This window comes from Prionailurus bengalensis, chromosome D1, assembly GCF_016509475.1.
Source record: "Prionailurus bengalensis isolate Pbe53 chromosome D1, Fcat_Pben_1.1_paternal_pri, whole genome shotgun sequence".
Taxonomy (NCBI): domain Eukaryota; kingdom Metazoa; phylum Chordata; class Mammalia; order Carnivora; family Felidae; genus Prionailurus; species Prionailurus bengalensis.
Genome location: NC_057346.1, coordinates 111,061,742 through 111,078,889, shown reverse-complemented (window position 1 = coordinate 111,078,889; position 17,148 = coordinate 111,061,742). Strand labels below are relative to the sequence as shown.

The 17,148-nt window shown below is 45.5% G+C and overlaps 1 protein-coding gene across 14 annotated transcripts in view; it reads left to right on the top strand.

Annotated features, from left to right (window-relative positions):
• Window positions 1-17,148, top strand: part of CHKA (choline kinase alpha) — a 61,671-nt gene that overhangs the window by 16,417 nt on the left and 28,106 nt on the right. For all 14 annotated transcript variants that reach the window (XM_043581856.1, XM_043581854.1, XM_043581850.1 and 11 more), the window contains exon 2: window positions 9,373-9,484. In XM_043581856.1, the coding sequence (XP_043437791.1) occupies window positions 9,373-9,484 (112 nt within the window). The remainder of the gene's footprint in view (window positions 1-9,372; window positions 9,485-17,148) is intronic.

Here is a 17,148-nt window from a genome sequence, read left to right as displayed (position 1 = left end):
CACCCCAGAAATAAATCCTGTACCATTATAGCAGTCTCTCTCCATGCTCCCCTTCTTAGCTCCTGACAACCACTAATCTATTTAACATCTTATGGGCAGGTAGGGTCCTACAACATGTGTGGACTTTGTGACCGTTTCTTTCACTTAGTATAATGTTTTCAGTGTTTGTTCATGTTGTAGCATGTATCAGTACTTTGTTCCTTTTTGTGGTTGAATAATATTCTGTTGCATGATATTCCACAGCTCGTTTATTCATTCATCAGTGGGTAGACATTTGAGTTTTTCCATTTTTTGGCTATTGGGGACATCGTGTACAGTTTTTGTGAGGACATATGTTTTCAGTTCTTTTGGGTGTATATGTCTTAGGAGTGGAATGGCTGGGTCAGGTGGTGACTTGATGTTTAACCTTTTGAAGATGTCACTGATCTTTTGAAGCCTCTGTCAAAGAGAATCTCCATAGACCCCAACAGGTATTCTCCATTGTGATTGAGAGGATACCCAAGATTGTTGTTGCTTTGACCCGTTGTGATCTTTACCAGCACCATGTTTTCCTGCTACCTATGGTCTTGGTTTTATATATACCTTAAATTGCCAACTGATTTTTTGAGAAGAGTTTGTTACAGTGTATGTTGTTGATTGTGTATTAGATGCCATGAAGTATGTGACATTAGCTCTTAATTAAAAATTACAAACATTTAGAAAGTAGTAAAGAATTCAAAAGTAGAAGAACTTTATCAAATTGGAACACTCTGCTTAATTGGCCTCAGGTTCCTTCCTTTGCCCAGAAATAACCATCATTCTGAATTGGTGTTAAAATTCTCTTTGTTTCATCCTGAAATAAGATGGTGATCTAAAGATCAGGTCTTTATAATTGAAATCTTATATAACCTGTGTGTGGTTTAAGTGCTAAAGCATTAGAGTATTAAAAAAAATTTTTTTTTAAATGTTTTATTTATTTTTGAGACAGAGAGAGACAGAGCACGAGTAGGGGAGGGGCAGAGAGAGAGGGAGACACAGAATCCGAAGCAGGCTCCAGGCTCCAGGCTCTGAGCTGTCAGCACAGAGCCCGCCGCAGGGCTTGAACCCACAAACTGTGAGATCATGACCTGAGCCGAAGTTGGACGCTTAACCAACTGAGCCACCCAGGCGCCCCAAGCATTAGAGTATTTTTTGTGGTAGGTGGAGTTGTAATAGAATAGCTGACATGTAGGAGAATTAGTAATCCTGTGTGTTTGGGGATATTGTCGTTCATATCTGACTACATGCAACCTGTTGCCATGTAGGCTTCTATGTCAGGAAGACCTTTCATGCTAAGAAGGCATGGTTGATGTTTTTTGCCATAAGGCACTTTGAGAGCGAGTAGCATCAGGTATCCGATGTTAGTGTTACATGGAGTGGTTTCTGTTTTGAAATGGTTTTGTAGGGTTTCTCAAGGCTCTTTTTAATAATTGTTGATAAAAAAAAGTAATTGTTGATTAGTATGTTGCCTACTGTGACATAGTATCTTTGACCCATTTCTGAGTCAACTAAATTTTTAGATTAACTGCTAGTTTACATTTTCTGATTTTCTCTTCTCCTCACAGTGGTTAGTGCAATTAATTTTATGGCTTTCTGGGGAGAGTAATGAATTGACATTTATCAGTTGGGGGGAAAATCATTGATGCTTGTTGCCAAGAAGTCATTTAAATAAAGCTGCTAGCTCTCAGCATGTTTTATAGTTTATTTAATAACTTTTTTTGTCTGTATTGATGTACCTACAAATATTTCCTGTGCAAGTTTTTTAACTTTAAAATTTTTCCTAGCCTTTGTTAACTTCCTGTATATTGTAGCCTTAAAAAAATAAGTTCTCACTAGCAAATTGATGTTTCTAGAAAGTAATATTTTGATATATCAACTTTTCATTGATAAGTCAGTCAAGACTGTGAGGCAGGAGTTGTGATGTGCTAAAAGGCGAGGACGAGTGAGTGGCTTATATGTAGGATACTTTGGCAATGGGCAGCAAGAATTTTAAGATGTTAGTGTCCTTTGACCCAGAAAAGCCAGCTGCAACTAAAGGGTCTCGTCAGATTGTGCGTAAAGGTTGTTGATGTACAGGTGTTCGTACTATAGAGTTATGAATAGAAGTGAACAGTTATATAGAAGCCCGCCATCTCCAGCAGTCCGCCCTTGGCTAAATACACCATGCTCAGTCTTTAAGATGAAATTGTATGCATGATTAAAAATTGTGTTTTAAATGATGAATTGATGGAAAATGTTCGTAATGTAATGGAAAAGGAACATTAGAGTGTGGTCCGAATTTTAATAACAAGAAAGAAGTAGGAAAAGAGGAGCTTAGGAAAATGGCAAATAAAAAACCCAGAATGTGTAGGGGCGCCTGGCTGGCTCGGTGGATAGAGCGTGTGACTCTTGATCTCAGGATCCTGAGTTCACGCCCCATGTTGGGCATGGAGCCTACTTAAAAAACGAAACAACAACCCAGAATGTTCAAAGTCGTCATGTTCGAGTGATAGACTTTGGGTAACTTGTTATATTTCTTATTTTGGGAGTCTTTAAGATCCGTATTAACAACATTTTTTGGAACACGAATTCTGAAATCCGAAAGGCACACGATTTACTGCACGTCATAAGCAGCCTCCTTTAGTTGGTCCGGTAACACTGATAAAAGCTGCGTCTTTAAAAACATGCCCAGGTCACCTGAGTTCTTTATTGCTTGTGGTGGGGAGGTCGACCTTCAGAGCCAGTGTGGTGGAAGCAGCACGGCGCTGCTTTCTAGAAAGGGGCTGCTGTGTGGCTTTCTTTTCACAAACTACTTTCTTTAGCACAGAAACCCCTTAGCCGTCGGGCTTCAGCTTGGTGGGGGTTTCTTTGCTTTGTTACTGCGTGGCTTTTCTATCCTTTTCGTTCCCACGTGTGCTGCCATTAGAGAAGTCACTGTTCTTCGTTGTAAGTCGTTTCTTGATTAGCTATATATCAAGAGAAATTGAGATGGTTATTTTAATGTCTGATTTAAGCACTTTGTTCCACCCGTTAGTCCGTGGGCTCTGTGTCAGAGGCCTGCGCGCAGGATGGGTTACGGGCACGCGGCCTGGTGAGGGTGCCCGCCAGCGGCGCCGTCCAGGTTGCTACCCGCTGTGGGTTGCTTCCATGTGTCGACTGTGAGATGAATGTGTTCGTTTTGTTTGATTTGATATTTTTGCTTACGTGAGTGTCCCCAGAGTTCGACTATGACACGTGTGTTTCTCGTAAAGCTGTTCTGCCACTTGTTTGAACCCTTGAGAGTTTCTGGGATTTTACTTCGGAGAATATCTTGACAAATTACACGGTCATGGGGCTGTTGTAGTCTTGCTGCCATGTCTAGGGCATATCTTCCCAACATATCTTCTTGTTCCTGGTCGTGTTGTTTGGCTCCGTTGGTAACTGGGTTTTTGTCTACGTGGTTTCTCCCAGTTTGGGTCATCCATGGTAATGACCTTGTTTCCTTTATCTTGCTAGTCACTACAAAATAACCAACGGTTTACTTCCTCCCGCTACGGCCTATTGAGCAACAGGGGCTACAGACAATTCAGGAGATGAAGGGTTTCCAGGTTGTGGACTTGTTTCTGGCCCAGCTGGCCGGCCTGCCTCCTCTAGGAGTACGGGATTAAACTTTGAAATGAGTCACACAGTGTAGAACAGTAGCTCATCTGTTTGCTCCCGCTGTTGACTGAAGTCTCAAGAGTGTGTGACAGGAAGGAAAACAAGGGCTTTTAACTGATGGAATGCCTGTTCTCTCGCCTGGTAGCCAGGAGCCTGTGTGGCAGGGCGGCTCTGATAAGCTGCCCATTAGAGGCGTTGCCCTGAGTCGAGAAGAAAGGTCAAGGCTCCTTCGATCCTCTCCACACCTTTCCGTGTGCGTCAAGGTTCACTTGGGGGAAGTCCGAGCCTTGGGTTCCCCTGGTCTGTCTTCTTCCCTCACTGGGGTGGCAACTGATTTGCCTTTTTGGGAGAAGAGGTCTTTATTCTTGTGAAGATTCCCAGGGACTCATGATTGTTTTCTGTTAAATAAGATACTGAAAAAGTTCTTAAATATGACTTTTGTTTACATGTGGGGAAATATTGTTTTTGTAGAAACACATTCAAGTTTTTAATTGGTTAGGGGAAAATCATTCCATAGGAAAAAAGTCATTTTTCTTTTTCAAAAAGTGCTTTATTGACATATAGTTCACATACCATACAATTCACCCATTCAAAGCATATGTATCGGTTGGTATATTCGCAGGTGTGGGCAACCGTCATCCCATAGTCCTTTGTAAAAATAGCTACCTTTTAAAAAAAATGTCTTATTCACTTTTGAGAGACTGCAAGCAGGGCGGGGGAGCTGGGGCGCGCAGGGAGAGAGGGACAGAGGATCCGAAGTGGGCTCTCTGCTGACAGCAGTGTGCCTAATGTGGGGCTTGAACTCATGAACCGTGAGATCATGACTTGAGCCGAAGTCAGATGCTCAACTGACTGAGCCACCCAGGTGCCCCTCCCACAGCCAATTTTAGAACATTTTCCATCATCTTGGAAGGAAACGCTGGCCCCTTCAGCCCTAGGCACTCACGGGTCTACTTTCTGTCTGTAAATTTCCTGGTTCTGGACATTTTGTATGAATGGAATCACATAATATGTGACTGGTTTCTTTCACCTAGCATAATGTTTGTTTTTTTTTTTTCAAATGTTTATTTTTGAGAGAGACAGAGTGAGAGCCAGGGAGGGGCAGAGAGAGAGGGAGACACAGAATCCAAAGCAGACTCCAGGCTCTGAGTCGTCAGCACAGAGCCCAGTGCGGGGCTTGAACTCATGAACTGCTAGATTATGGCCTGAGCTGAAGTCAGACGCTCAACCAACTGAACTACCCAGGCACCCTTCACTGAGCATAATGTGTTTAAGATTCATTTATGTCGGGGCGCCTGGGTGGCGCAGTCGGTTAAGCGTCCGACTTCAGCCAGGTCACGATCTCGCGGTCTGTGAGTTCGAGCCCCGCGTCGGGCTCTGGGCTGATGGCTCAGAGCCTGGAGCCTGTTTCCGATTCTGTGTCTCCCTCTCTCTCTGCTCCTCCCCTGTTCATGCTCTGTCTCTCTCTGTCCCAAAAATAAATAAACATTGAAAAAAAAAAATTTAAAAAAGATTCATTTATGTCATAGCAGGTGTCAATACTTCATTCCTTTTTAAAAACATTGTGAGGGGTGCCTGGCTGGCTCAGTTGGAAGAGCGTGCAACTCTTGACCTCGGGGTTGTGAGTTTGAGCCCCGTGTTGGACGGAGAAATTAAATAAGCTTTAAAAAAATAAAACATTGTGGTGAAATATACACAGCATGAAATTTACTCTTTTTAACCATTTTCAAGTGTGCAGGTCGGTGGAATTAAGGATGCTTGCACTGTTGTGCAGCCGTCGCCCCTACCCATCCCGGAACACTTTCATCTTCCTGGTCTGAAACTCTGTCCCCGGGTTACACACCTGATTCCTCATTCCCCCCAGTAACACTGTCCTTTGAAATTCAACTAGCTCAATCTGTTTTTAGTCGTTTTGTATGTGTTTCCTGGAATGTGGTATGTCCCTTTGATATTCAGCCCTGCCGACATCTTGATTTTAGCCACATAAGACCTATTTCCTAGCATCTGAACTCCAGAACTGTAAGATAAGTTTGTGTTGTTTTAAGCCATGAAGTGTGTGGTCGTATGTTACAGCAGCCACAGGAAACAAAGACCTTTGTTTTATGCAAGTTTGTACAGATTCATCCTGATGTAAGGCTCTTGGGATTGTGTGGCTGGCACAGCACCTACTATGTGCTTAGCATGACACCTGGTGCTCCCCCACTCTGTTTGGTCTCCCCATCTCTGAATGGGTGGCAGGATCGGCATCCACCGTGCAGGACTGCAGGGAGAGTGAACTGAGCTCACCTGTTGAACACTGCAGCCCAAGAAGCGCGCGCTCTCTCTTTCTCTCTCTCTCTCTCTCTCTCTCTCTCTCTCTCTTTTAAGTGTATTTATTTTGAGAGAGAAAGCACGTGGGGAAGGGGTAGAGAGGGAGAAAGAGAATCTCCAGCAGGCTCCACACTGTCAACATGGAACCCGGCGTGGGGCTTGAACTCACAAACCATGAGATCATGACCTGAGCCAACATCAAGAGTCAGACGCTTCACCAACTGAGCCACCCAGGTGCCCCATGGAGCTCTTAAAATGACTAAAGAAAGTGCAAGTCTTTTACAGAGGGGGTGAATCTGAGGCTCAGAGAGATTTAGCGAGGTGCCCAAGACCACACAGCTGCCACAGTAAGCGTCAGAACTGGGATTTGAAGCCCTGGCTCTGAAGCCAGTGGTCTTTCTTGCAGCATGATGCCTTCTCCCAGGACTGTCTCTTAGGGGGCCTACAGTCTCATTAGTCAGGGAGCCACGCCTAACCCACTAGACCTAGTAGGACAGTGCACATAACAGGAGGGAGTTGGAGAAGAGACACTCAGTGGGACAAGAGTGCTGTTGGTTATTGTCATCTTCAGAGAAGCTTTATTGGGCACTGACCATTTGGGGTCACTAGCCTTGAGTATTGAAGAGAGATATTCCCCCTGCCTTCAAGGAGCTAGCAGGGAAGATGGGGAAAGCTTCTTGAGGAGGTTGGGCTTTGAACTTGGTCTTAAACCATAAGGAGGTAGTTTTTAGCAGAGTAAGGAGTTTCCAGATTGGGAGAACACGATTAAGTGGATGTGTGATCAGCTGGATCGGTTGGTATTAGGTTTAGCTGCTTCTAACGGAAAACCCCAGAGTAACAATGACTTAACACAGAGATTTATTTCCCTTTTGTGTAAAGGGACACAAAGGTGGACAGGCTGGGCAGGTGTGGCAGCTCCGTGGGCTTGATGGGGATGCGGGTTCCTCGCAGCTAACTACTCTGCCATTCCTAGGACGTGATCCAAGAAACTGCTAAAGCTCTGGCTGTATGTGCCTGGCGAGATCCCGGCAAGAAAAGCGGAAACAACACTAGACATTTCAACATAGAGAATTTAATGTAGGGAATTGGGAATCGGCTGAACAGGTACTGGAGAACGCAAAAAGCAAAAATGGGACCCAGTGGCACACAGAACTGCAGGAAGCAGCCCCTTCCCTGGGCTGAGGGACAGAAGGAAGAGGTTGAGGTTACGAGACCCTGGAGCTGGAACCCCCAGCCCCCATGGAGAGGGCGCTGCTGGGCTGCTACTGGCATCTGAGAACTTGCAGGCCCCCCCCCCCCCCCCCCCCCCCCGCCCGGAGCCAGGGCCCAGGCCTGCGAGCTGGTACCCTGGGTGATGCCGGTGTTGGCGAAAGCAGCGGGGCTTCCGCTGTTGCTCCTGCCGCGCTTGGAGAAGAAGAGCCGGCAGACACAACATCTCCCTCCTCCTGCCTTCCTGCCTCCCTGCAGGACCCCCGCTGGCCGGACCTAACTGGGAGCAGCTGGCAAAGGAGATTTGTAACCGGTGGAGCCCCAGCCCGGCACCACAATGGAGAACTGCAGGGTGGATGTGGACTCAGAGACCAGAGCTTAGTTACCACTTGACACACTGTCGCCCGTGTCAGACAGCAGGAGAAAGGACAGGGAGAAAGGGGCAAGGCCCGTGCGTGTGTTTTAAGTTGACCTCCACAAGTCGCACAGACACCTCCTTTTATGCTGTATTTGTCAGCACCCGGTCGCATGGGCGCACGTACCTGTAAAGGCAGCTGGTAAATACGGTCTTCGTGGCAGGCGCGTTGCCGCCTGCCTAAAATCTGGCTTTGTTTACCGAGGAAAGGGAGGAGAATGCCACAGCTGAAATTCCGAAATTGCTAGTTAACGTCAATCTGCCAACATGAACCCCCAGATGAAAATTTCTCCCCGTTCTCTTTCTGCCCCACGCGGCCTCCTGGTCCGTATCTTGTAGCTCTTGGCAGCCCTGGTCATTGTATGCTCGTAATACCTGTGTAATTGTGCACATGATGGTGTAAATTAGGTTTGTGTTCTGGCCTCACTTGGGGAGCGTAGCTTGACTGGGCTTTTTATGGATGGAGCAGGGAGAGACCTGGGGACTCCTGTGACCAGGAGATATCCTTCTAGAAACTGTGGTTCGGTCTGCTGGTCACTTTTCCTCCCAGAGTTGCACCTACTGCCACGAGATACCGCAGCCTCTGCGAGGCAGGTGTGGACGTGCTGCAGCATGTAGCCTCCCGCACTGCCCTGTGACTTTGAATTCGGACAGTTTTATGTCTGCTTCCTTCGCTAGAGAGGATGTTTCCTGAGGGCAAGGCCCAGAACACAGTTGAGGTTTATGTTACCCTGGCTTCCAACAGGGGGCTGTACTCATGGAATAGCTCCTTAAGATTTGCCAGGTGGATAAAACTAGGGCCGAGGGACTCTGACGTCTGCTGCAAATGGGTTGCTTCTTGTATTTCGTATTCTTCATTGAGCTCAATTCCTCTGTTCACTAACCTTCTGCTTCTGTACCTGATCATGTCCAACCTGGGCAGGTGCGTTGTCCCAAAGGCAGTTCCTTTCTGTTTTAAATGACCCCTGTGAATTGTTTCTTGTCTCTCTCATAGAGTGCAAGTTTCAGGGTACTGAGATCTCCCATTTTGCACTGAGTGCTCCAAGGACCAGTTACGTTGCAAATCAAAAAAAAAAAAAATTTTTTTTTAATGTTTATTTTTGTGAGAGAGAGACAGAGACAGAGACAGAACGCGAGCAGGAGAGGGGCAGAGAGAGAAGGAGACACAGAATCCCAAGCAGGCTCCAGGCTGCAAGCTGTCAGCACAGAGCCCGATGTGGGGCTTGAACTCACAAACTGTGAGATCATGACCTGAGCCGGAGTCAAGAGTTAGACACTCAACCGACTGACACCCCCGGGGTACCCCCGGTTGAGAGATTTTTAAGAACATGAAACTACATATACTTCAAGTGGAAGGTCCTGGGGGAGGTGGTTTAAGTATTGCCCCGAGATTTTAACCTGCTCGTTGTGGGAATATAACGGAAATTTTGGATCATGGAAGAACATGGGCCTGAAAGAGCGCATCTGGGATTTGCTCTATTCCCAGTGCTGCAGGGGGTTCTCTTCCATCCAGGTCATTCTCTAGAGGCACCGACCGTGTGCAGGCGCACACATGCAGTTAGACAAAACTCCCCCCCCAGCGCTAATCTAAGAAGAAGAAGTTGGGAATTTGCCTGTTTTTAATGACTGAATTGGTCTAAAAACCATGGAGCCTGTCATTGATACCGCGTGTATCCTAAGAGTTGATGGAGACTTCGATGAGAACCGTTCCCGTGGGACCCCGATTTCTCATCCATAGTTGCCCAAGCAGGTTTAGCTGACCTTGAAAATACCGATGCTTACTGTCCTCTTACTTCCAACAGAGGTGGCCTCAGTAACATGCTGTTCCAGTGCTCCTTACCTGACACCGTGGCCACCATTGGTGACGAGCCTCGGAAAGTGCTCCTGCGGCTGTACGGGGCGATTTTAAAGATGGTGAGTTTGTAGGCTGTGTGGGGTCGGGAGGGCCCTGTGAACAGTTTTCATCCTCTCTCTTGAATTACCTGGAAAGAGATTTTAAATACTTGAACGGTATTATTAAAACTATTTTTTACATACTGCTTTTATTTTAATTCGGCTGCACAACTGGGTTTTTTGCTTATATGCTGTTATGTTCTGAATTCCTGTTTTTGCTTATAATTCATTAGTATGCTAGTACAAATATTCTCAGCTTCATATCCAGAAGAAATATGATGTTGGTTAAATCTTTAGTAGTGGTTATGATGCTTGGATTTTCCACACATTGAAATTTTTAGCTGAGACCTGGGTTGTAAAATTCTAATGTGGAAAAGGTATTGTTTTAAATTACATATCCAAAAGGTTTTACGGGTACAAGGGAGTTCCAGTGGACAAAGTGTGATCTCAGTGGAGCTCTATTTATTAACTACCTCCCATCGAGATTTTTTTGAAACTTTGAATTGGTTAGACTCATAATCTTTCTAAATTTTTGTATTACTAAATTGAATCTAACTTTCAATTAAAGTGCCTATTTTTTGAATCATCTTAACCGATTGTAGGAGACGCCAAATGTCTGGCTTTTTTTTTTTTTTCTTTACTATTTATACTCTGAATTTACCATTTTACTGACCATACACACAGATGTTCATTTGCTATATTTCTGTGGTAGGATTTTGATATCCATTTAAATTTTCTTTGAAAGGGCCTATTTTGATCATCATAAAACGGGGAATAATTTTCTCATTGTTTTAAGAGACTAGTCTCAATTCAATCTGATAAGCAGATTATGTCCATGCCTACAATAATTTGGTTGTAACGTTCAGAAATATTATAGTTAAAATCGGTACTCTGTGTCATAACGTGACCGAGCCTTTTCATTGGATAGTTTTTCCTCGGCGTTTTCAAGCTGTGCAGTGCTGAGGATCTGAAAGTTGGAAGCCAGATGATATGTTCAAGTTGTGTGTGTTCACCCAAGGAGATCTGAGGCCTCTTTGTGATGGAGCACACAGCGGACCCCGGCCCCTTACTGACAGTACACAGGCAGCAGGGTTCTAATGTTGACCACCCAGCTGAGTTTTTCATTTCATCAAGTTGTACTTTTATTTAAAAAAAAATTTTTTTTTCAACGTTTATTTATTTTTGGGACAGAGCATGAAGGGGCGAGGGGCAGAGAGAGAGGGAGACACAGAATCGGAAACAGGCTCCAGGCTCTGAGCCATCAGCCCAGAGCCCGACGCGGGGCTTGAACTCCCGGACCGCGAGATCGTGACCTGGCTGAAGTCGGACGCTTAACCGACTGCGCCACCCAGGCGCCCCAAGTTGTACTTTTAAAGCACAGTTTTTGAAAAACCCAGTTGATGTCCTTTTGGTACTTTTATTTTTTTATTTTTTCTTAATTTTTGTTTATTTTTGAGAGAGAGAGAGCATGAGTGGGGAGGGGCAGAGAGAGAGGGAGACACAGAATCCGAAGCAGGCTTCAGGCTCCAGGCTCCAAGCTGTCAGCACAGAGCCCGACGTGGGGCTTAAACTCACAAGCCACAAGATCATGACCTGAGCCGAAGTCAGATGTTCGACCGACTGAGCCACCCAGGTGCCCCCCTTTTGGTACTTTTAAAGAAATCAATCTGTAGCCATTTTTTCTTTGGGGGACTTTCACATTTTCTAACCATTATGTCCCATTTCTGTTTATTTGTGTGCTTCCATTTAAGCTGCACTTTTAAAATACTTTAAATATATATATATACATATATATATATACATACATATATATATACACATATACATATATATATATACACATATATACATATATATTTTTTTAAATGTTTGCTTTGAGAGAGAGAGAGAGAAGTGGGTGAGGGGCAGAGAGAGAGAGAGGGAAAGAGAGAATCCCAAGCAGGCTCCACACTAACAGCATGACTGTTCACGGCTTGATCCCATGGGCTGTGAGATCATGACCTGAGCCGAAATCAAGAGTTGGATGCTTAACTGACTGGGCCACCCAGGTGCCCCTAAAATACTTTAATATTAAACCAGCTGCTGGAATTGTGTATGATATAGACTATTGTTTAAATCTGATTTATGAGGCTTTCATTTGTATTTATAACTTAAATAAGGGTGTTTTAAACGTGTGCTATGCACTCTTCCAGGTGCTGGGCTAAGCCAGTTGCCAGGTTCTGTGCTCTGTCTGGAGCCACAGTTCGATGACGGGGGTGAGGGAAGTGCTCGGGATCTGTGCTGTTTAGGTTGCTGGTCACTGGTCGCACGTGGCTATCAAACATGGGGAAATGTGGCAAGTGTGACCAAGGCTTAGAATTTTAAATTTTAATTAATTTAAGTTACAGTGGTCACACCTAGCTGTGGCTACCATGTTGGACAGCGCAGCTCTAGAATGTGCTGTGTTATCTGATGGGTAACTTAGTAAAAGCCACCGACAGCACAGCCTGGAACTGAGCAGTTGTCTCTTCCCCCTAATAAAGATTCACTATCAGTAGTTAATATTTTGTCCTGTTTGAAATTTTGGCAGTGTAGAATTACTGCCTTATAGTACTTAAATGCAATAGAAATGTCTGGAAATAGATATTTTTTTTAATGTTTGTTTATTTTTGAGAGAGAGTGAGAGAGAGCAGGTGAGCAGGGGAAGGGCAGAGAGAGAGAGTGGGACAGAGGACCCGAAGCAGGCCCCAGGTTCCGAGCTGTTCGCACAGAGCCCTAGGCAAGGCTCAAACCCACCAACTGTGAGATCATAATCTGAGCTGAAGTCGGGCACCCAACCAACAGAGCCACCCAGGCACCCCTGGAAATATAATTTGTTTTAACAATTCTATTTTCCTATTCATTTTTACAAAAACAAATAAAAAACCTCTTAGGTAACTCAAAATAAATAGAATAAAGCTACTCAAAGTGGAGTTAACCCTTACCAAACTAACAGAATGGAGTATGTTTTGCATATAATTCTAATTTCTGGGGGACACCCTACATTTAGCTTCTTAATGATGCTTATCAGCAAATGCCAGTTGCCGTTCCTGAAGGTGCATCCACCATGCAGGGCAGAAGCTGTACCTGGAGGTGAGCAGCTTACTGACTGGACAGCAAGCATGTGTTTACAGTCCCACGATTGACTTATTAGACAGTAATCTCATTTTTTGTTGGAAAAAACGCTGTTCCTTTGCATTATAGGAGAGAACCCATTTTCAGCATAAATACTCGTTTGGTTGAGTCCTTACTTCAGGAACATTTTTTTGGTTGAAGTTCAAGCTTACTAAAAATATGAAACCTACAGCCTCAAATATAAATATTTTTGGTTCCCAAAACCCAGGTTTTGGCGGGGGTACTGGTTGCCAGTGGAATTTTAGACATTAATGGCCACTGTTAAAGTGTTGGTCATTTGAATACCTTGACAACAGGGGGAACCAAATCCGGGGCTCTGAGAAACGACTGCCCAAGAGAGAAGGGGGTAGGGACAGAGCTCGAGCCCGGGGGACACGAACCAGGCAGCAGGTCCTGGGTCCCGGGGCCGCAGAAGCTGAGCTGTCACCATGCTGTGCCAGGGACTTCACACAAACTTAAATACCTTTTCCAGTATTTTCAGCTCAGATGTGAAGTATCTTTATTTATTTTGTTGCTGGGCGTGGGTTCAGTCCTATCGCCGATCAGCTTTTCAGAAAGAACCTGGCCCTGTCGTGGAAGGACAGTTAGGTAGAGTCTACCAGGAGGTTCCTGTTTCCACCCCAACAAAGCAGTTGCCAGCGTTGACAGTGATTTGTCAGGATTTGCATCGATGAAGAGACGTGGCTGAGCAAATCTCGAGCCCGCCTGAATAGCAAATGCCATTACTCTCATAAATGTAGCGATTAAAGACAGAAATGTCATACAACTCAAATGTCGCGCTCTCCCCGTCTGTACTCTGCCTGCGGGGAGAGCACACGCGTGCCTGTGCGTGGACGTGCAGTGTGCAAGTAATCCGGGACCCCCGAGGTCGGCCGTAAACACAGTTGCGGCATCCTTGGAGGCGGGTTGGTATAAGCTCCTTCCTTCCGAATCGTTCACTGACAGCTACAGGTGATGATGGTCCCGTGTGTTTTCTCAACCTGTCCTTTTTTGTTTAATGACACGCTGGGCCAGGTGAGTTGAGTGTGTCCCTTCCTTCCCTTTCTCCTTCTCCTTACACGCTTTTGAGGTTTTTTTACCTCAGAATCAGATATTAAGTAGAAGTATTTCTTTGATTTACACTTACTATTATTTGCAAGTGACCCGGCTTAAAATAACTTGATGTTGCTCAGCTTTTCCATTTGTCTTCATCTTGGGGCTGCAGAACGTCCAAGATCCTAGCAGCGCCACGACTGCTCTTTGGTGCAGCTCATGGGGGTTCAGGCGGCACAAAGCCTCCCGTTTCCGTCCCCAGACATCGTTCTCCCCCAGCCCCTGTTTCTGTAACGTAGACACTGTGAGCAGAAAAGTATCGGTCTGGTCTTAAAACGGCACCTGTCCATGTAATCGATACAACTCAGGGTCTGTTTCGCACGGCCTAGCTTTCGCTTCAGTGGGGCGGTCTCCTCAGTGGCACAGACGGTGAAAACCGGATTCCACTGTAAAATTACCCCCGAAGCAAAGTGGGATAGTTTCACAGAAGCTGGGCGGAAGTACCCGTTCAGCCGCTGCCATTGTGGGAAGAGATGTAACGGCTAGAAGGAGCTTGAAACGACGACACAGGCTGTAAATGTAACTTGGTTTTTTTCCTTTCTGACACTGGGAAGGAACACGAGCCCTGCGACGTCCAGCAGCGGCCTTTTCAAAGCAGCAAGTTTGGCTGATTACAAATAACCCGTTTGCTTATTTATCACGAATTGTGGAAGACACAAATGTCAGTACGTATTGTTCATTCAGTGTCACCTGTACCAGTTGGCAGAAGTCTCAGGGGATTGCTTTGTCCGTTCCTCGGTCAGAACAGCGACTGTGTGGAGCCAGTTCCTTCTGTGCATGAATGGAGAGATCTGGCCTCGCCGTTTTGAACGGTCTCACAGGCATGAACGTCTGGGATACACATCAAAGATCCCTCGAGCGTTGTCTGGGAAAATGTTTTTGTGTGTTCTTTGAGTGAGGGAAGGCTAATATTAATGCTTGTTTGAGTACTAACCCATAATAAAATGAAAGGCATCAAGGCACAACGCAGATATGTGTTAATGACTCAAAAGAGTGCAATCTGGGACACGGTCTGTTTTAAAACCCGAAAGCAGGTCGTCTTCCCTTAATGCCAGTTTAAATAGAAATTAAACCACAATAGAATATGGGAAACACCCGACACGGGAACAGCCCATAGATCGTTCACAGTCACCTATTGGCCCCTGAGAAATTGCTCGCAAACAATTCTCCCCGGAACGAGGGTTGCATCGTGCAAAGACCGTGCGACTCACGTTCCCTCACGAAGAGCCCTGCTTGGTCCCAAGAGACTGTGAGAGCTCGTGTCGCCAGTAACTGGACACTGGGAACTCTGTGTATTTTTTTCTCATTATATTAGGATTATCGTGAGTTTGACTTGTTTTTACCCTGCTTCTGAAAAACCGCCTTGTACTTTGTGGTGTGATTTTACTTCTCCCTAAGGTGGTGAGACTTGCCTCTCCAAAGTACATTTTTCCAGTAGTGTGTGTTCCCATTTGGTCTCACCGAGTGTTTCTTCAGCTAATGCTCGAGAGGTGGTTGCCAGATCACCCTCTGTAGCCCCTTCCATACCTGCTTTGGTGCCTTCTTTTGATAACTAAAGAAATCACGGACTGCTGTGTCTGATTTTGACGTATGCAACATGTGTTTGTCTTGCTGGTCTTAAATGTGTGGGATTTCTAGCACGAAGCCAGTCCGGGTTTCTGGTCCCTGGAGCGGCGGCGTGAGCGCAGCGCACCCGCCTGGGGAAGGCATGTGCGCGCTGGGTGGCTTGAAGGGCACGTGGGGGGGGATGTACCACTTGAGCTGTCTGTGCCTATGTGTTCTCTGCCGCAGGCTGCCCATGCGATCGTGCCTGGAGCAGTCTGCTTTCCAGGTGACAGACCCGATGCACGGTATAGTATGAGTCCTCCGAAAGTTGGAGCATTCTCTACAGCTTTAATTTCTTTCTCTTAGTTCTTGGTTTCAAGAAATGCCTTTGAAAAAGAAAATTGTAATGCTTTTGTTAAGTAGCACCAGCTACAGATTGTGCTGGGCTTAGAACAGTGCAGTGATGAAGATTTCAGAATGTTATGTATGGGCTCTTTGGCCTTTGTTTCTTGGGGCGGGGGGGGGGGGGCTTGTTTTTGTTTTGTCCCAGGCAAATCTAATCCCTCTCTTCTGTTTCCTCAGTAGAAAATGGCTGGGTGATTGTAGACATTCATGGGGCTCGACTTGGAAACTCACTTCAAGTATTTAGCTGCTTCCTCCTGCATACTGCTCTATTGGAAACGCCTTGCTCTGTTGATATTCTGGCCGGAGTTAGAAACAGACTTTCTTCTTTGTCCTTATCAGGCAGTGCCCTCCCCTCCCCCACACCTTTATGGGGCGGGGTTTCGGGGGGGGGGGTGGATCAGCAGCAGCTCTGGGCCCTTGGGAGGCGCCTGCAAGCTGGGGAAGCGAGGGCGCTGTTCCCGGAAGCGGAAGCGTGTGGATTACACGTCAGCGCTTGGGGTGCTTATGCCTAATGCACTTGGAAGCCTGGGGGGTCTGGGGGCAGCAGGTTACCCTGGATCAGAAGTAAGTTTTGAGGAGGTCCTGGGAAGAGCCTGCCTTCTGCGGTCTTCCCCTTGCCTGTCCTCTGGTTTGTGCCTTCCGAGAGCCTCTTTCTTAGAGGGTCTAGTCTCCAAACGACGTTCTTCAAGTCGTCCCGTCCCATTTTACAAAGTCAGAAGATCGAATTCTTTTGGAGTGTCTCTCAGGGCAATTGAAGATGCGCTAGAGAAGACCATAAAATGCTAAAAATCGTTTGTCTCTTTAAGTTCTCATAATTCGTATGTGCTCAGTAGGTAATCACATGGGCTATACTTTATTTTTTTTTAAGATTTTGTTCATTTATAGATATATTTAGAAGTTTATTTAAAAACATATACATTTATATAAATTTATAAAAGCATTTATAAGTATTATAAACATGTTTATTTTGAGAGATGGAGAGCACGAGCAGGGGAGGGGCAGAGAGAGAGAGGGAGAGAGAGAAAGAGAGAGAATCCCAGGCAGGCTCACGAACCACGAGATCATGACCTGAGTCAAAAACCAAGAGTCAGACGCTTAACCGGCTGAGCCACCCAGGCGCTCCTGAATTATTCTTTCTCAGTCTCTCATTTATGGGTCCCAAAGTGTTATCAAAAGGCCACAACCAACGTACTCTTTTGTACAGAACCTTTAAAGGAGCCAGCTGAAAATAAATAAAAACAAAAGAGCCAGCTGAGTGCTCTGTGTAGTTTTTTGTTTCGGTTTTTGGTGGAGAAGGGCTAGCAAGAAGAAGAGTTGTCCTCTGTGTTTCTGTAAAACACTCTTTTTTGTATCTTTTTATTTCTGTGGCTACTTCCTCCTTATAACAGTATTTACGATTGATGATGATTTGGTTTCTTAAATGGCATTTCCAGTTCATTATACAGTTGATGAGATGTCGTTCGTGTAGCTGATTCAGCACTTTTCCCAGG